Source organism: Cervus canadensis, chromosome 1, assembly GCF_019320065.1.
Source record: "Cervus canadensis isolate Bull #8, Minnesota chromosome 1, ASM1932006v1, whole genome shotgun sequence".
In the NCBI taxonomy this organism is placed as follows: Eukaryota; Metazoa; Chordata; class Mammalia; order Artiodactyla; family Cervidae; genus Cervus; species Cervus canadensis.
The window spans coordinates 15,939,888-15,961,362 of NC_057386.1; the positions used below are offsets into that span (position 1 = coordinate 15,939,888).

General features: G+C 39.0%; 1 protein-coding gene across 1 annotated transcript in view; it reads right to left on the reverse strand.

The window, feature by feature from the left end:
- Positions 1-21,475, reverse strand: part of EFCAB13 (EF-hand calcium binding domain 13) — a 208,955-nt gene that overhangs the window by 1,963 nt on the left and 185,517 nt on the right. The window contains exons 48-50 of the mRNA XM_043464397.1: positions 17,882-17,986; positions 17,280-17,333; positions 13,041-13,094 (exon numbers count right to left, since the gene is read on the reverse strand). Of these exons, the coding sequence (XP_043320332.1) occupies positions 13,041-13,094; positions 17,280-17,333; positions 17,882-17,986 (213 nt within the window). The remainder of the gene's footprint in view (positions 1-13,040; positions 13,095-17,279; positions 17,334-17,881; positions 17,987-21,475) is intronic.

Here is a 21,475-nt window from a genome sequence, read left to right on the forward strand (position 1 = left end):
AAGTGCACGTGTACTTATTTATAAACTATGCATTACGATTTAGAGGATGTTCTGAAGCCCTTCCATGGACCTCATAAGTATTCATGAAACTAAAACTTTTTCTTTTAAACTAAAACTTAAAAGATCTGATCCACATTAAAAAACTAATTCCTTTGAATCGTGATTATGTCTTTTAGCATAAAGATCAAAGATTCATTGAATCAAATATATAAAGGAAATTGACAGTGTAAATAATATTAGGATGCTTTCCTTTAGCCCAATTTGGGGAAGAAGATCAGAGTGATTAGTATATGCAAGATTTGAAACAATAAATAAAATATTTTTGGACAGTTCACAGGATTAAAAAAATCTCACTACTAGCGGGAGTGATCAAGTGGAGTAGGAAGACCCTGAGCTCACCTCCTTCCATGGGCACACTAAAATTACAACTATTTATGGAGCAGGTATTTTTTTTAACTTTAAATTTCATATTGGAGTATGGTTCAGGTGTAGAGTAAAGTGACTCAGTTATACATACACATGTTTCTATTCTTTTTCAAAATTTTTCCCCATTTAAGTTGTTACATAATACTGAGCAGAGTGCCTTGTGCTACACGGTAGGTCCTTGTTGGCTATCATTTTAAACATAGCATTGTGTACATGTCAATCCCACATTTCCTAACTAACCCTACCTTTCCTCCCTTCCCCTCTGGTAACCATAAATTTGTTCTCTAAGTCTGTGAGTCATTGTTGAGCATCTATTAATGAGAAATATTGGAAGATTAGCAGAAAAGATGTTCTACAATTACAGATATAAAGAAGGAACTCACAATAAGATGGGTAGGGGGGGCAGAGATGTAGTAAAGTTAAGATTCATACTCCTGAATGGAAGATCCACAATTGGATGATGAATACAATTGTAGAGGTTCTCCCCAAGCTGTGAGGGGTTCTGACCCCTGAAACTAAGAGCTAATTCATTGAAAAACAACAAGTTGATATATTATTAGTCAGATTCATCAAGAATAAAAGAGAAGGCCCAAACCAATAAAATCAGAAATGATAAAGAAGTTATAACAGATAGCAGAAAAATACAAAAGATCATAAGAAACTACTACAAATAGTTACACACCAATAAAATAAACAATCTAGAAGAAATGGATAAACTCCTAGAAACATACAGTCTAATCTTCCAATACTGAACCAGGAAGAAATAAAAATAAGAAGAGCCCAATTACCAATAATGAAATTAATCAGTAACTTAAAAAAAAAAATCCTAACAAACAAAAATCTAGGACCAAATGACTTTGTAGGTGAATTTTACCAAACATTCAGAGAAGAGTTAACACCTATCCTTCTCAAACCATCCAAAAACTTGTGGAGGAAGGAGTACTTCTGAACTCATTCTACAAGGCTAGTATCACCATCATACCAAAACCAGACAAAGATATCATACAAGAAAGAAAACTTTAAGTCAGTATCACTTATGAACATAGGTGCAAAAATCCTCAACAAAATATTAGCAATCCAAGCTCAGCAATATATTAAAAGGATCATACACTATGGTAAAATGGGATTTATCCCTGGAATGCAAGAAAGGTTCAATATCTGCAAACTAATCAATAAAATACACCACATTAACAAACTGAAGAATAAAAATCATATGAGCATCTCAATAAATGCAGAGAAAGCTTCTGAAAAAATTAACATTAATGATAAAAAAACTCTACAAAGTGGCTATAGCAGAAACATAGCTCAAGATAATAATGGTTATATATGACAAACCCAGGCTTCCCTGGTAGCTCAGCTGGTAAAAAAAAAAAAACCATCTGCAATGCAGGTGACCCTGGTTCTATTCCTGGATTGGGAAGGATCCCTGCAGAAGGGGTAGGCTACCCACTCTAATATTCATGGGCTTCCTTGGTGGCTCAGATGGTAAAGAATCTACCTGCAATGTGGGAGACCTGGGTTCGATCCCTGGGTTGGGAAGATCCCCTGGAGGAGAGCATGGCAACCCACTCCAGTATTCTTGCCTGGAGAATTCCCATGGACAGATGAGCCAGGTGGGCTATAGTCCACGGGGTTGCAAAGAGTCAGACATGACTGAGTGACTAAGCACAGCACATGACAAGCCCACAGATAACATCATCCCCAATAGTGAAAAGCTGAAAGTTAAGATTAGGTACAAGACAAGGATGACCACTCTCACCACTTTTATTGAACAAAAGTATTGGAAGTCCTAGTCACTGCAATCAGACAACAAAAAGAAAATAGAAGAAATCTAAGTTGGAAAGGAAGAAGTAAAATGTCACTGCTTGCAAAAGACATGTACTATACATAGAAAATCCCAGTGACATCACCAAAAAACTACCAGAACTCATAAATGAATTCTGTAAAGTTACAGGATACAAAATTAATCTACAGAACTCTATTGCATTTCTATATGCTAAAAACAGAGTATCAGAAAGAGAAATTAAGAAAGTAATCCTATTTACCACTGCGTCAAAAGGAATAAAATACCTACGAATAAATCTAACTAAGGAGGTCAAAGACTTGCATTTGGAAAACTATGAGACACTGATCAAAGAAATTCAAGATGCATAAATAGATGGACAGATATCCTGTGTTCGTGGACTGGAAGAGTCAATGTTGTCAAAATGGTTATATTACCCAATGCAATCTACAGATTCAATGCAATCCCTATCAAAATACCAAGGACACATATCAAGGTACATATCAAAATACCAAGGACATTTTTTCACGGAACTAGAACAAATAATTTTAAAATTTGCATGGAATCACAAAAGACCAGCAAGTCAAAACAATTTTGAGGAAGAAGGATAAAGCTGGAGGGTATCACACTTCCTTATTTCAAAGTATACTACAAAGCTACAGTAATCCAAATAATAAGGTAACGGCACAATAATGGATTCATAAATCAGTGGGACAGAATAGAGAACCCAGAAATGAACTCTCACTTATATGACTGAGTAATCTATGACAAAGGAGGGAAGAATATAAAATGGGAACAATACAATTTCTTCAATAGATGGTGTTGGGAAAACATGCAAAAGAATCAAACTGGACTACTGTTTCACACTATGTACAAAAATAAATTCAAAATTGATTAAAGGCTTAAATGTAAGCACTGAAACCCTAAAATTTCTAGAAGAAAACACAGGCAATAAGCTCTTCAACATAAAGTTTCAACAGTATCTTTCAGATCTGTCTCTTCAAATAAGAGAGACAAAAATATAAGCAAAAAGGGGAAAAAATAAGCAAAAGTAAACAAATGGGACTATATTAAACAAAAAGGCTTTTGCACAGCAAAGAAAAACTATCAACAAAATGAAAAGGCCATCTACTAAGTGGGAGATGATATTTGCAAACAATATATCCAATAAGGAGTTCATATCCCAAATACACAAAGAACTCAAACAACTCAACACTAAAAAAAATCCAATTAAAAAAACTGAACAGAGACTCTGAGCAGATATTTTTGTAATCAAGACACACAGATTGCCAACAGGTATATGAGAACATGCTCAATATTACTAATCAACAGGGAAATGTAAATCAAAACCACAATGAGCTATCACCTTACACCCATTGGAAAGCCTATTATCAAAGAGACAAATAACAAGTGTTGGAGAGAATGTAGAGAAAAGTGGACTCTTGTACACTGTTGGCAGCAATATAAATTTGTGCAGCCACTGTGGAAAACAGTATGGAGGGTCCTCAAAAAATTAAAAATAGAACTATCATATGATCTTGCTATTCTAACTCTTGGGTATTTATCCAAAGAAAATGAAAACACTACTTAGAAAAGATGAATGCACCCCCATATTCATTGCAGCATTATTTACAAATTTACAATAGCCAAGATATAGAAGCAACCTAACTGCCCATCAAGAGATGATTGGATAAGAAGATGTGGTGTGTGTATATATATATATATATATATGGAATGGAATATTGCTTAGTCATAAAATATATATATATATAATGGAATATTACTCTGTCATAAAAAATCTTGACATTTTCAGCAACATGGATGGATCTGGAGGTATAACACTAAATGAAACAAGTCAGACAAAGAAAGACAAATATTGTATGATTTCACTTATAAAATATAAAAAACAAAATAAACAAATAAAACAAAAACAGAGTATTAGACACAGAGAACAAAGAGATGGTTGCTAGAGGAGAAAGTGGTAGGGAATAAAAGAAATAGACAAGGGAGATTAATAGGAACAAACTTCCAGTTGCAATATATATATATATATATACATATATATATATATATATGTCACAGGGCATTAAATGTACAGATTGGGGAATACAGTAAATAACTATGCAATGTTTTCATATGGTGACATGACTTATTGTGTAACAAGAACAAACATAGTTTTGTAGGTCAGTTATACTTCAGGGCTTCCTTGGTGACTCAGCTAGTAAAGAATCTGCCTGCAATGTGGGAGACCTGGGTTCGATCCCTGGGTTGGGATGATCCCCTGGAGAAGGGACAGGCTACCCACTACAGTGTTCTGTCCTGGAGAATTCCATGGACTGTATAGTCCATGGGGTTGCAAAGAATCAGACACGACTGAGTGACTTTTACTTTCTTTACGACTATACTTCAAAAACAAACACATTAATAGAAAAACAGATCGGATTTGTGGTTACCAGGGGCAAGGTGTGGAAGGAAAGGAAATATGATGAAGACAGTCAAAAGGTACAACTTCCAATTATTATGTAAATAAGTATAAGGGATATTATGGACAACTTGATAAATATAATTAGCACTGTAGTCCACCAGATTCCTCTGTCCATGGGATCCTCCAGGCAAGAATACTGGAGTTGGTTGCCATTTCCTACTCCAATAGTTAGCATTGTGTGCTGTGCTTAGTCGCTCAGTCATGTCCAATTCTTTGCAATCCCATGGACTGTAGCCCACCAGGCTCCTCTGTCCATGGGGATTCTCCAGGCAGGAATACAGGAGTGGGTTGCCATGCCCTTCTCCAGGGGATCCTCCCAATCCAGGGATCGAACCCAGGTCTCCTGCCTTGCAGGTGGATTCTAGTACTGCCTGAGCCACCAGGGAAACCCAAGAATATTGGAGTGGGTAGCCTATCCTTTCTCCAGGGAATCTTCCCAGGGAATTGATTTGGGCTCTCCTGCATTGCAGGTGGATTCTTTACCAGCTGAGCTACCAGGGAAGCCCACAGTTAGTATTACTGAACGTTATACATGAAAATTGCTAAGAATGCCTAAAATTTCTGATCACAAAGAAATTTCTTCTATTTTCTCAATTTTATAACTACATGAGATGATAGATGTTCACTAAACTTACTGTGGTAACCATATCTTGATGTATGTAAATCAAATCATTATGCTGAACACAAACTTATACAGTAACTCTATGTCAATTATATCTCAGTAAAACTGGAAGAAAAAAAGATTTCACTATAACTACTAATGATAACAATAGCTAACATTTAAGGAGAATTTTTTTTTTGATACCAGGCACCATCCAAAACATTTCATTTTTTTGGTCATTTAATCTCAGAGATATCATATAACAGTTAACTGAAATTCCTGTATAAATAGTTCATGTTTTTCTTTTTTGCAAGTAACTATTTCCTCCCCCAAATAAATGCTGAGTGTGTGGAATACATTTCTAAACAATATGGTTGGTTATCTTGTTAAATAAAAAGAAATCTGTTTTTCAAACAATGACATGGAATCTATATAAACAAGGAGTGGCAAGATTCATAACGAAGTGATTAGATAATGGTGTAAAGCCAAATGAGAAGCTCATATTCAACTGCTTTCTTACTACTTCTGACTCACATTTAAGATACTTTACACTACTTGGCACCATGTTCTCCCCTCCCTCCCTTCTTATGCTCAAGTTCTCCCCACTGCGACCAACAGGAGTCTACTCCTGTTTCTTTTGACATGAACACGTTAAATACTACCTTCCTTTCAGAAAAAATGTACCCCATGCTCACTCTGTACTTTTCCTATCTCAGACCTGGAAGCAGAATTTCTCCAATGAGCTCTGGGGTTCCTTTTAGTAGAAATTTTATTGAGAAACCATGATCATTGAAACTAAGATGTGATTGTTCCTAGGTCCTTTTCTTTCAAGGAAAATACAGGAAATTCATCTTTAAAACAAACAGGATTAAAAAAAAAAACAAAACCAACCATGAATTCATAGTGATCCAAATTCACAGTTACAGGATTTTTCCTAACATCTTGATTGTATATTTGTACCTCTTTTCTCTGAAACTGAAACATGTTAGTTTCTAAGAACATTAACATATTTAATTTGTTTTATTCTGCTTTTACCTGTAATAGTCACAATATTAAATTCCAATATTATTATTATTTTATTATTATTTTTAAATATGGAATTTATTTATTTTTTCCATTTGTTTTTATTAGTTGGAGGCTAATTACTTTACAATATTGTAGTGGTTTTTGCCATACATTGACATGAATCAGCCATGGATTTACAAGTGTTCCCCATCCCGATCCCCCCTCCTGCCTCCCTCTCCATCCCATCCCTCTGGGTCTTCCCAGTGCACCAGCCCTGAGCACTTGTCTCATGCATCCAGCCTAGGCTGGTGATCTGTTTCACCCTTGATAGTATACTTGTTTCAATGCTGTTCTCTCTGAACCTCCCACCCTCGCCTTCTCTCACAGAGTCCAAAAGTCTGTTCTGTATATCTGTGTCTCTTTTTCTGTTTTGCATATAGGGTTATCGTTACCATCTTTTTAAATTCCATATATATGCGTTAGTATACTGAATTGGTCTTTATCTTTCTGGCTTACTTCACTCTGTATAATGGGCTCCAGTTTCATCCATCTCATTAGAACTGATTCAAATGAATTCTTTTTAATGGCTGAGTAATATTCCATGGTGTATATGTACCACAGCTTCCTTATCCATTCGTCTGCTGATGGGCATCTAGGTTGCTTCCATGACCTGGCTATTATAAACAGTGCTGCGATGAACATTGGGGTGCACGTGTGTCTTTCAGATCTGGTTTCCTCAGTGTGTATGCCCAGAAGTGGGATTGCTGGGTCATATGGCAGTTCTATTTCCAGTTTTTTAAGGAATCTCCACACTGTTCTCCATAGTGGCTGTACTAGTCTGCATTCCCACCAACAGTGTAAGAGGGTTCCTTTTCTCCACACCCTCTCCAGCATTTATTGCTTGTAGACTTTTGGATAGCAGCCATTCTGACTGGTGTGTAATGGTACCTCATTGAGGTTTTGATTTGCATTTCTCTGATGATGAGTGATGTTGAGCATCTTTTCATGTGCTTGTTAGCCATCTGTATGTCTTCTTTGGAGAAATGTCTGTTTAGCTCTTTGGCCCACTTTTTGATTGGGTCATTTATTTTTCTGGAATTGAGCTGCAGGGGATGCTTGTATATTTTTGAGATTAATCCTTTGTTCGTTGCTTCGTTTGCTACTATTTTCTCCCATTCTGAAGGCTGTCTTTTCACCTTGCTTATAGTTTCCTTTGTTGTGCGGAAGCTTTTAATTTTAATTAGGTCCCACTTGTTTATTTTTGCTTTCATTTCCAATATTCTGGGAGGTGGGTCATAGAGGATCTTGCTGTGATTTATGTCGGAGACTGTTTTGCCTATGTTCTCCTTTAGGAGTTTTATAGTTTCTGGTCTTACATTTAGATCTTTAATCCATTTTGAGTTTATTTTTGTGTATGGTGTTAGAAAGTGTCCTAGTTTCATTCTTTTACAAGTGGTTGACCAGTTTTCCCAGCACCATTTGTTAAAGAGGTTGTCTTTTTTCCATTGTATATTCTTGCCTCCTTTGTAGAAGATGAATTCATAGTGATCCAAACTCACAGTTACAGGATTTTTCCTAACATCTTGATGGTATATTTGTACCTCTTTTCTCTGAAATCGAAACATGTTCGTTTCTAAGAACATTAACGTATTTATTTGTTTTATTCTGCTTTTACCTGTAATAGTCACAATATTAAATTCCAATATTATTATTAATGATAAAACTATTGAATAAAGTTAAGATTCCTTTGAAGTTCTTTCTGTAGTTAGTATATATTCACTGTTTAATCATAGTACTGCATTTCAGAAATCACTTGAAATAACTAGTTTCCCTATATCATTCTATTGGGCCTCCCTGATAGCTCAGCTGGTAAAGAATCCACCTGCAATGCAGGAGACCTAAGCTTGATCCCTGGGTTGGGAAGATCACCTGGAGAAGGGAAAAACTACCCACTCCAGTATTCTGGCCTGGAGAATTCCATGGACTATATAGTCCATAAGGTTGCAAAGAGTCAGAAACGACTGAACAACTTTCACTTTCACATATTCTATTACCACTTTGTTACATAATCAGACTCATGTGTTTCAGTTTATTTTCAATTTTAGCTTATTTTTCTTAAATATTTAATTTTTTAAAATATTTAAGCATTTTAAAGTTAAAACTAAATATGAAATATACTCAGACTTCCTTCTAGCCCCTTCACAATGTTTCCTGAATCCCCTACAAGTGAACTATTTTTTAAATTAATTAATGAATTTATTTTACTTTACAATATTGTATTTGTTTTGCCATATATTGACTTGAATCCTCCGTAAGTGTACATGTGTTCCCCATCTTGAACCCCCCTCCCACCTCCCTCCCCACTCCATCCCTCTGGGTCATCCCAGTGCACCAGCCCCAAGCACCCTGTATCATGCATCAAACCTGGACTGGCGATTCATTTCACATATGATAATTTTTACATGTTTCAATGCCATTCTCCCATATCATCCCGCCTTCGCCCTCTCCCACAGAGTCCAGAAGTCTGTTCTGTGTCTCTTTTGCTGTCTCACATATAGGGTCATCATTACCATCTTTCTAAATTCCATATATACGTGTTAATATACTGGATTGGTGTTTTTCTTTCTGACTCACTTCACTCTGTATAATAGGGTCTAGTTTCATCCACCCTAGAACTGATTCAAATGCATTCTTCTAATAGCTGAGTAGTATTCCATTGTATATGTACCACAGCTTTCTTATCCATTCATCTGCTGATGGGCATCTAGGTTGATTCATGTCCTGGCTATTATAAACAGTACTGTGATGAACATTGGGTTGCACGTGTCTCTTTCAGATCTGGTTTCCTCAGTGTGTATGCCCAGGAGTGGGATTGCTGGGTCATATGGCAGTTCTATTTCCAGTTTTTTAAGGAATCTCCACACTGTTCTCCATAATGGCTGTACTAGTCTGCATTCCCACCAACAGTGTAAGAGGGTTCCCTTTTCTCCACACCCTCTCCAGCATTTATTGCTTGTAGATTTTTGGATAGCAGCCATTCTGACTGGTGTGAAGTGGTACCTCATTGAGGTTTTGATTTGCATTTCTCTGATGATGAGTGATGTTGAGCATCTTTTCATGTGCTTGTTAGCCATCTGTATGTCTTCTTTGGAGAAATGTCTGTTTAGCTCTTTGGCCCATTTTTTGATTGGGTCATTTATTTTTCTGGATTTGAGCTGCAGGGGATGTTTGTATATTTTTGAGATTAATCCTTTGTCCATTGCTTCATTTCCTATTATTTTCTCCCATTCTGAAGGCTATCTTTTCACCAGCACCACTTGTTAAAGAGGTTGTCTTTTTTCCATTGTATATCCTTGCCTCCTTTGTCAAAGATAAGGTGTCCATAGGTTCGTGGATTTATCTCTGGGCTTTCTATTCTGTTCCATTGATCTATATTTCTGTCTTTGTGCCAGTACCATATTGTCTTGATGACTGTGGCTTTGTAGTAGAGCCTGAAGTCAGGCAGGTTGATTCCTCCAGTTCCATTCTTCTTTCTCAAGATTACTTTGGCTATTCGAGGTTTTTTGTATTTCCATACAAATTGTGAAATTCTTTGGTCTAGTTCTGTGAAAAATACCGTTGGTAGCTTGATAGGGATTGCATTGAATCTATAGATTGCTTTGGGTAGAATAGCCATTTTGACAATATTGATTCTTCCAATCCATGAACTCGGTATGTTTCTCCATCTGTTTGTGTCCTCTTTGATTTCTTTCATCAGTGTTTTATAGTTTTCTATGTATAGGTCTTTTGTTTCTTTAGGTAGATGTACTCCTAAGTATTTTATTCTTTTCGTTGCAATGGTGAATGGAATTGTTTCCTTCTCTTTCTGTTTTCTCATTGTTAGTGTATAGGAATGCAAGGGATTTCTGTGTGTTAATTTTATATCCTGCAACTTTACTATATTCATTGATTGGCTCTAGTAATTTTCTGGTAGAGTCTTTAGGGTTTTCTATGTAGAGGATCATGTCTTCTGCAAACAGTGAGAGTTTTACTTCCTCTTTTCCAATCTGGATTCTTTCTATTTCTTTTTCTGCTCTGATTGCTGTGGCCAAAACTTCCAAAACTATGTTGAATAGTAGTGGTGAGAGTGGGCACCCTTGTCTTGTTCCTGATTTTAGGGGAAATGCTTTCAATTTTTCACCATTGAGGATAATGTTTGCTGTGGGTTTATCACATATAGCTTTTATTATGTTGAGTTATCTTCCTCCTATGCCTGCTTTCTGGAGGGTTTTTTTTTTTTATCATAAATGGGTGTTGAATTTTGTCAAAGGCTTTCTCTGCATCTATTGAGATAATCATATGGTTTTTATCTTTCAATTTGTTAATATGGTGTATCACATTGATTGATTTGCCGAATATTGAAGTGTCCTTGCATCACTGGGATAAAGCCCATGGGGTTACAAAGAGTCAGACACAACCGAGCGATTGAACTGAACTGATAGCAAATCTACACAGGGGCTGGTGGTTTATCGATATTAAACATACCGATCTCATTCTTTTCCTTCTCTTCTCCATGATTTTTCCTTTTTTCTCTGTCTTCTAGTACATAACCACTGCATTTTCCTCTTGTGTCTCATAACTAAACACAGTTCTCACTTGAATCATGAGTAGGCTTACATATTTCTTAGTTTTTGTAGTCCCTGTGCTCTGTGCACATCTCTCAGATCCTTATTTACCATTTTTGAGCATCCCCAGCCATGGTGTGGTTTTGCTCCCAACAAGTAGCACCTATAGCTTTTGTTTGTAAGACTATCCTCATGCTACTGAAGACTGCTTTTCTCTCTTGTACAGAAAGCAAAGAAAGTGTGGCTGGGTCAGTCAATGACTGACTGAGGGAAAGTGTGAAAATTCTCGATTGGGACAACTCTGAGGTGTAATTTACAGAGATCTTCAGTGGGGTTAATCTGAAGGTATCAAGACTTTGTCTAAGATGGGGCTTTTACTTGGCTTCTTCCATCCCCTTATATAAGTTTTCTTTGGTAACTCTTCTGTAACAATTCACTTGCACATAAATACTAGTCTTGGGGTCTGCATCTGAAAACCAAATTTAGGACACTTGGCTTTGGAAGTGGCCCTCAGAAGCAGACCATAAGGTGGTGTATGCCTTCCTGGACAGGTTATAACAAAGATTCCATTGATGGTGTAAGGGAAGCGGTAATAATCCCTAACACATGCATGTGTACGTGCATGCTAAGTCATTTCCAACTCTTTGTAACCCCAGGGACTGTAGCCCACCAGGCTTCTCTAGTCCATGGGATTTTCCTAGCAAGAATACTAGAGTGGGTTGCCATTTCCTCCTCCAGGGGATCTTCCTGACCCAGGGATTGAACCCACATCTCCTGCATTGATAGGCTGATTCTTTACCACTGAGCCACCTGGGAACCCATAACACAATGTATTGTTGAAACTGCTGAGATGTTCACCTTTGGTGTATTAATTGTAAAAACATACGGGTAAAAGGGGATTCAATGGCTCAAGTACTATTCTCTAAGGTTTGAGAAATATGAGGAAATTTTAATTTTATAATGTAATTGGATGGTTGTTGCTTAGTAACTTGAGGCATGTGTAAAGGGCAGGCTTCCATGGCAGCAGTTTAAGAGGCTCTCATCTCCTATTTGAGGAGACAGTGTTGAAGACCAAGATCAGTACCTGATGGTCAGAATGGCAGAATCTCAGAGAAAGCTGAATGTACAGTCTTGGCAAGTCCTCTCTACCATAGTCATGGCTCTAAATAGGGAGTTGGACACTGAGACTTGTGGTAGGGACATTTGGATGGATGCACTTATCGCCTCATTAAAGATAGTGTTCCATAGACCCTCTTGAGGAACATAGTTATTTGATGGATCTTCAGGTCTTACATATTAGAATCATTCTGGCACACTCAACTTATTTGAACTTTTTGTTCTCTCCTCAGCATTGTATCAAGGCAGTTTTGACATTTTCACCTAATTTGATGTGGGCCATTGTCTCCCAAGCTCATAGGAGCCAGCCCAGAAGTTTACTGTCCACCCCAAGTAGTTTTGGCTGGGCATTAAAACTGGACTTACAGGAACAAGCACCCATATCAACAAACTCTTCATATCCAGCCTCAGCCTCATTTTCCATACTCTATTCTGGGTTATACTTGAAGATCTTCTCCCAGAAATGCGTCCTAGTCCTTGCCAGTACATATGAGCCACGTATTGCAGTTCCTTCTATGAATAATCTCTTTATCCTTTAGAAGGGCCAGCACTTCTTCAGTTGGGTCAAGCTGAGAGCTGAATCTGTTATAGGTCCAGTAGCCAGGAAGGGAAAGTACTGTCTTTCAAAGTATTTGCCTCAGTTGAGGCTTCTACATAGTTTTGGGGAAAGGAACAAAGCTCCAAACCTCTAGTAAGTAGGAATGGCCCAATTTCATGAGACTAGAAGTTCAGGAGAATTGGGGGGCGAGTTAGGAGAATCTGAAGCAAAACTTGATTTTTTCTTTACTGTACTAACCAAGAGAAAAGATTTATGAGAACTACTCTAGAGAACTAAAGTCTTTCTACTAAGACATGACACTAAAATTTTATCACTGAAACATAGGTACCACTAAGTCCAACTCTAGACAAATATTTACTTTAAGCAGTATAATGCACAATCAACATGACATTTATTGTTAATGGCAAAACATAATTACTGCACCAATAGGAATCTTAGGTTTATAGTGACTTTATACTCACCTGTAACGACTTTCATTTCTTCCATCACATTATGCAGATCAACATTTCCATTTGCTACAAGTAAAAGTCCAAAAGAAACATATAATCAATGGTATGACCTTAGGAAAAAAATACAAATTACTCATATAGTATAATAAAGTCAGCTAAATTAGGCTCACACCAAAATTTAAATGAACACTCCTTTAAATTTTGGGATTTTGAAGATTTATGTAAATATTAATAAAGCTTTTTGGAGACCATAAGCTCTGGGCCAGAGAAAAGATACTCAAACCCAGGCTTTTGGGGAGCCCTTCTGTTTTATAAGTATAATTATCAAAATCTCCTTGATGTTGACCTGATATTCCGGTACTGCCAAAGATCTGACCAAGGCCCTAATCAAGCCTGGAGCATTCAGTGAAGGCAGCATGTGGGGGTTAATATCTGAGATGGGTAAAATAATTAGCAGGAGCTAATCAGAAGAAGGAGAAGGAGAAAGGATTTTTAACAAGTAGGAATCAGTGATGCCATCCAACTATCTCATCCTTTGTGGTCCCCTTCCCCTCCTGCCCTCAATCTTTCCCAACACCAGGGTCTTTTCAAATAAGTCAGCTCTTCACATCAGATGGCCAAAGTATTGGAGTTTCAGCTTCGACATCAATCCTTTCAATGAACACCCAGGACCAATTTCCCTTAGGATGGACTGGTTGGATCTCCTTGCAGTCCAAGGGACTCTCAAGAGTCTTCTCCAACACCACAGTTCAAAAGCATCAATACTTCTGCACTCAGCCCTCTTTATAGTGCAACTCTCACATCCATACATGACCACTGGAAAAACCATAGCCTTGACTAGACGGACCTTTGTTGGCAAAGTAATGTCTCTGCTTTTTAATATGCTGTCTAGGTTGGTCATAACTTTCCTTCCAAGGAGTAAGCATCTTTTAATTTCATGGCTTCAGTCACCATCTGCAGTGATTTTGGAGCCCGAAAAAATAAACTTTGCCACTGTTTCCCCATCTACTTGCCATGAAGTGATCGGACCAGTTGCCATGATCTTAGTTTTCTGAATGTTGAGCTTTAAGCCAACTTTTCACTCTCCTCCTTCACTTTCATTAAGAGGCTCTTAAGTTCTTCTTCACTTTCTGCCATAAAGGTGGTGTCATCTGCATATCTGAGGTTATTGATATTTCTCCCAGCAATCTTGATTCCAGCTTGTGCTTCCTCCAGCCCACCGTTTCTCATGATGTACTCTGCATATAAGTTAAGTAAGCAGGGTGACGATATACAGCCTTGACGTATTCCTTTTCCTATTTGGAACCAGTCTGTTGGTCCATGTCCAGTTCTAACTGTTGCTTCCTGACCTGCATACAGGTTTCTCAAGAGGCAGGTCAGGTGGCCTGGTATTCCCATCTCTTTCAGTATTTTTCACAGTTTATTGTGATACACACAGTCAAAGTCAATAAAGCAGAAGTAGGTGTTTTTCTGGAACTCTCTTGCTTTTTCAGTGATCTAGCAGATGTTGGCAATTTGATCTCTGGTTTCTCTGCCTTTTCTAAAACCAGCTTGAACATCTGCAAGTTCATGGTTCATGTATTGCTGAAGCCTGGCTTGGAGAATTTTGAGCCTTACTTTACTAGCATGTGAGATGAGTGCAATTGTGCAGTAGGCTGAGCATTCTTTGGCATTGCCTTTCTTTGGGACTGGAATGAAGACTGACCTTTTCCAGTCCTATGGCCTCTGCTGAGTTTTCCAAATTTGCTGGCATATTGAGTGCAGCACTTTCACAGTATCATCATTTGAGATTTGAAATAGCTCAACTGGAATTCCATTACCTCCACTAGCTTTGTTCATAGTGATGCTTCCCTAAGGCCCACTTGACTTCACATTCCAGGATGTCTGGCTCTAGATGAGTGATCATACCATCGTGATTATCTGGGCCGTGAAGATCTTTTTTGTACAGTTCTTCTGTGTATTCTTGCCACCTCTTCTGAATATCTTCTGCTTCTGTTAGGTCCATACCATTTCTGTCCATTATTGAGCCCATCTTTGCATGAAATATTCCTTTGGTTTCTCTAATTTTCTTGAAGAGATCTCTAGTCTTTCCCATTCTATGGGAAAAGATTTTTCCTCTATATCTTTGCACAGATCACTGAAGAAGGCTTTCTTATCTCTCCTTGCTATTCTTTGGAACTTTGCATTCAAATGGGTCTATGGTTCGTTTTTTCCTTTGCTTTTCAATTTTTTTCAAGCTATTTGTAAGGCCTTCTAAGACAGCCATTTTGCTGTTTTGCATTTCTTTTTCTTGGGGATGGTCTTGATCCCTGTCTCTACAATGTCACGAACCTCCATCCATAGTTCATCAGGCACTCTGTCTATCAGATCTAGACCCTTAAATCTAATTCTCACTTCCACTGTATAATCGTAAGGGATTTGATTTAGGTCATACCTGAATGGTCTAGTGGTTTTCCCTACTTTCTTCAATTTCAGTCTGAATTTTGCAATAAGGAGTTCATGATCTGAGCCACAGTCAGCTCCCAGTCTTGCTTTTGCTGACTGCATAACAGGACTGCATCTCCATCTTTGGCTGCAAAGAATATAATCAATCTGATTTCAGTGTTGACCATCTGATGATCTCCCAGTGTAGAGTCTTCTCTTGTGTTGTTGGAAGAGGGTGTTTGCTATGACCAGTGTGTTCTCTTGGCAAAACTCTATTAGCCTTTGCTCTGCTTCATTCTGTACTCCAAGGCCAAATTTGCCTGTTACTCCAGGTGTTTCTTGACTTCCTACTTTTGCATTCCAGTCCCCATAATGAAAAGGACATCTTTTTTGGGTGTTAGTTCTAAAAGGTCTTGTAGGTCTTCATAGAACCATTCAACTTCAGCTTCTTCTGCATTACTGGTTGGGGCATAGACTTGGATTACTGTGATATTGAAAGGTTTGCCTTGGAAACGAACAGAAATCATTCTGTCATTTTTGAGATTACACCCAAGTACTGTATTTCAGACTCTTTTGTTGACTATGATGGCTACTCCATTTCTTCTAAGGGATTCTTGCCCACAGTAGTAGATGTAATGGTCATTTGAGTTAAATTCACCCATTCCAGTCCATTTTAGTTCACTGATTCCTAAAATGTCAATGTTCACTCTTGCCATCTCCTGTTTGACCACTTCCAATTTGCCTTGATTCATGGACCTAACATTCCAGGTTCCTATGAAATATTGCTCTTTACAGCATTGGACCTTGCTTCCATCAACAGTCACAACCACAGCTGGGTTTTGTTTTTGCTTTGGCTCCATCTCTTCATTCTTTCTGGAGTTATTTCTCCATTGATCTCCAGTAGCATATTGGGAACCTACCGACCTGGGGAGTTCATCTTTCAGTGTCTATCTTTTTGCCTTTTCATACTGTTCATGGAGTTCTCAAGGCAAGAATACTTAAGTGGTTTACCATTCCCTTCTCCAGTGGATCACATTTTGTCAGAACTCTCCACCATGACCCATCCATCTTGGGTGGCCCTACACGGCATGGCTCATGGTTTCATTGAGTTAAACAAGGCTGTGGTCCATGTGATTAGATTGATTAGTTTTCTGTGATTGTGGCTTTCAGTCTGTCTGCCCTCCGATAGAGAAGGAAGCTTCCTGATGGGAGAAACTGACTGAGGTAGAAACTGGGGTCTTGTTCTGACGGGCAAGGCCATGCTCAGTAAATCTTTAATCCAATTTTCTGTTGGTGGGTGGAGCTGTATTCCTTCCCTGCTATTTACCTGGGGCCAAACTATGGTGGTGGGGCTTCCCTCATAGCTCAGTTGGTAAAGAATCTGCCTGCAATGTAGGAGACCTGGGTTCAATTCCTGGGTCGGGAAGATCCCCTGGAGAAGGAAATGGCAATCCACTCCAGTATTCTTGTCTGGATAATCCCATGGACAGAGAAGCCTGGCAGGTTACAGTCCATGGGGTCACAAGAGTCAGACGTGACTTAGCGACTAAACTCCTACTAAACTATGGTGGAGGTAATGGAGATAATGGTGACCTCCTTCAAAAGATCCCATGTATGTACTGCTACACTCAGTGCCCCCAGCCCTGCAGCAGGCCACCAGCAACCCACATCTCTACTGGAGACTCCTGGACACTCACAAGCAAGTCTGGGTCAGTCTCTTGTGGGGTCACTGCTCCTTTCTCCTGGGTCCTGGTGCACAAGGTTCTGTTTGTGCCCTTCAAGAGTATTTCTCAGCCCTGTGTAAGAGGGCTTATATTTCTCACTCACCTTTAAAAGACTTCACACCTTTCAGCAATCTGCTCTTAAAGACCTTGTTATCATCTACAGAAAAAAATGCAAAATTTAGATCATAGAGAAATTATGTGGCTATTAGCTAAAATTATTTCAGTAAAGCTAGGATTTTCATGATTTGCCCTAGAAATTTCACTATTAAAATTAATTTTGAGAGAAAATTAAGGAAAGTTTATCAAAATGTTAACATGCAGGCATCATATAATATACAGAATTCTTCTTTGATGTGATTCAGCCTCTCACCTTTCACTCCCTTCTAGTTTGGCATTACATCTTTTCCTTTTTTAGTTTCTCAAACCACTTACAGGTATTTAAGAGATAAGGGTAACCTCTGAAATTTCTTCCCCTTGATAGCATGATTCAACATGATGGGGACACTTACTCTAAAACTAAAAGGCAACTGCATAGATGGGGATTTCTCTCAGGAATAAATGAACATTTAGATTATTTTGAGTAGAGTTCTTATTTTTATTTTCTGCATCTTAGCAAATGGTAATAGTTTCAGTTTTCCAAAAATAAATAAATAAATAAAAGCTTAAAGGACCCTTTAAGGTCATATCAATATTTGAAATGCTTACCATTGAAAGGCAGATTTTTCAACAGTTTCGAGTATTCTTTATCTGTGAGCTCTATTCCTAAGTTTTTCAGAGTGGTTTTCACATCTCTGACATCAACTTCCCCTCCTTAAAGAAGATAGACAACATTGCATGTATGAATTTAAAAGTTCACGTTATGATTCCAAATAGGGAAGATTAGTCTTTGGCTATGTGGTATGAATAGACACAGAATGAAGAGCAAAGGCCAGTGAGACCCCTCCAAGTACACTGACTATAACACTCACAGAAAAGTAATTTGAATTCTAAATGCTAATAAAAGAAGGCATAATCATGATGACAATGTCAAGGCAACTCTGAATGCAGTGAAATCTACATTATGTATTTCTCTATTCATTTAGACTATTGTAAATGATTTACTTATTCAAATAATTGTATCAATTAAGGTAAGATCTGTTCGTCTCATCTTTATTAATTATCTGGAGTTTTCACTAACGTTTTACTTTATTTTTACTTTATTTTATTGAAAACTAATGTAGAGTTTAGTTGTTGTAACAAAGAAAAAAGCAAAATAAGAGGACTCAATCAAGATGGCAGAGTAAGAGGACAATGGAACTCACCTTCCCCCGAGAACACATCAAAAATACAGTTGACATATGTATAAGGATAGCTTATTAACTTTGCTGTATAGCAGACACTAACACAACATCGTAAATCAAGCATGCTGCTGCTGTTGCTGCTGCTAAGCCACTTCAATCACGTCAGATCCTTTGCGACCCTATGGACTGTAATCTGCCAGTCTCCTCTGTCCATGGGATTCTCCAAGCAAGAATACTAGAGTGGATTACCATGCCCTCCTTCAGGGGATCTTCCCGACCCAGGGACTGAACCTGCATCTCTTATGTTTCTCACATTGGCAGGGAGGTTCTTTACCACTAGTGCCACCTGTGCTTAGCCGCTCAGTCATGTCTGATTCTTTGCAACCCCATGGACTGCAGCTTGCCAGGCTCTTCTGTCCATGGGGATTCTCTAGGCAAGAATACTGGAGTGGGTTGCCATGACCTCCTCCAGGGGATTTTCCCAACCCAGGGATCGAATCCAGGTCTCCTGCACTGCAGGGAGATTCTTTACTCTCTGAGCCACCAGGAAGTGCCACCTGGGAAGCCCCAAATCAACTATATGGCAATAAAAAAATTTTAAATATCTATATGTGGAATAATTCTCACTGAAAGCCAACTGAAAACTGGCAGAAAGACTCTTGTACAGCCATGGTTGTAAGAAAGACCCACAGGCAATCAGGTAAGAAGAGAAGAAAAGTGATCAGATCAGGAACTGTGCACCTGGGAGGGAACTCAGAGGAAAAAGGGAGAATACATGGACCAAGACCCACCTTGGCGGGTGTGTGGCAAGACACACAGATCGGCTGCCCCAGCCCTGGGTTCCTAAACATGGGAGGTAGATGGAGGGCTGCTGGGACTAACAGAAGGGCTGTAGGAAGCCTGGACTCTGCTCATGAGGAGCAAGCACACACACAATGCCTTGCCTCCTAGTCAGGGGGAAAGGGCAGTTAGAGGACTACTCTAGTGGTTGCTGGGTTTTCCTTCGTGTGCACAGCAGGCTGAACTGAGTGAACACACCAATCCTGCGTAGTCTATGTTGCAGCATGGCACAGGATCTAGGGCTGCCATGCCTGGGGAGAAAACTTGGCTGTGTCACACAGTGGTGACCGGGTCCCAGGGTAGAGCCTGGGTTGGTTGGCAGCGCCCATTGTTGGCACTTACTCAAGCGGCACATCTGAGGCAGCCTAGAACTCTGATGGTAGTTGCTCCACCATAGCTCACACCTTAATACATGCTAAGAGTCCATATGAGTCTGCCTACCCTGTGGTGCACACCCACAAGAGGCAGGGGGAGTGGAGACTGGGGGCAGTGGCCAGCTGAGAGACAAGGGGACTTGTACACAGGTTGTGTCTGAACAGAACAAAGGAAACAACTGTCGGCTCCTGCATACGCAGCTCACTGAGAAAACCTGGATCTCTGTCTGCAGCGGACGTGAGCTGAGAGCACGCAAGGACCCCTTTGCTTCAGCAGTACCCTCTTATGCCGCAAGGGTTCCAGTACTAGGAGAAGTAAAAGCATTCACCTAGAGGGAACAGAACCAATCCTCAGGGCTTTTAGCTCCAGCATTTTGGGATCAGACTTCAATCCCAATAAGGCTATGAAGGACCACTGAGTAGGGAGGAAGTCTCACCTCACACCTAGCTCCAGTTCTACCTATTCCATCTCCATGCATCCCCTCATCAAGGTGATAACTGCCAGTACACCCTGAGGAAAGACCTGACTTTGCATCCATGTCAAATCCAGCTCTCCTACCAAATGCGTCTGTATAGGGACACTCCCACATAAGGACACCACTTAGAGACCTCAACAGACAACTGTTTCACCTAAATACATAAACATAGAGAAAGTTAAGCAAAATAACAAGGCAGAAGAAGTGGTCTCATTTGAAAGAGTAAGAAAATTCCTGAGAAAATAATGAAACAGACATAAACAATTTACTAGATAAAGAATTCAAAGCTTTTGTAATAAAAATGTTAACCAAATTAGACAAAGGTTCGTGACATTGTGCAGGAGACAGGGATAAAGACCATCCCCAAGAAAAAGAAATGCAAAAAAGCAAAATGGCTGTCTGAGGAGGCCTTACAAATAGCGTTGAAAAGAAGGGAAGCTAAAAGCAAAGGAGAAAAGGAAAGATATACCCATTTGAATGCAGAGTTCCAAAGATTAGCAAGGAGAGATAAGAAAGCCTTCCTCAGGGATCAATGTAAAGAAATAGAGGAAAACAATAGAATAGGAAAGGCTAGTGATTTCTTCAAGAAAATTAGATACCAAGGGAATATTTCATGCAAAGATAGGCTCAATAAAGGATAGAAATGGTATGGATCTAAGAGAAGCAGAAGATATTAAGAAGTGGTAGCAAGAATACACAGACGAACTGTACAAAAAAGATCTTCATGACCCAGATAATCACGATGGTATGATCACTTACCTAGAGCCAGACATCCTGGAATGTGAAGTCAGGAGGGCATCATTATGAACAAAGCTAGTGGAGGTAATGGAATTCCAGTTGAGCTATTTCAAATCCCAAAAGATGATACTGTGAAAGCACTGCACTCAATATGCCAGCAAATTTGGAAAACTCAGCAGAGGCCATAGGACTGGAAAAGGTCAGTCTTCATTCCAATCCCAAAGAAAGGCAATGTCAAAGAATGCTCAGCCTACTGCACAATTGCACTCATCTCACATGCTAGTAAAGTAAGGCTCAAAATTCTCCAAGCCAGGCTTCAGCAATACGTGAACCATGAACTTCCAAGTGTTCAAGCTGGTTTTAGAAATGGCAGAGGAACCAGAAATCAAATTGCCAACACTTGCTGGATCATCAAAAATGCAAGAGAGTTCCAGAAAAACATCTATTTCTGCTTTATTGACTATGCCAAAGCCTTTGACTGTGTGGATCACAATAAACTGTGAAAAATACTGAAAGAGATGGGAATACCAGGCCACCTGACCTGCCTCTTGAGAAACCTGTATGCAGGTCAGGAAGCAACAGTTAGAACTG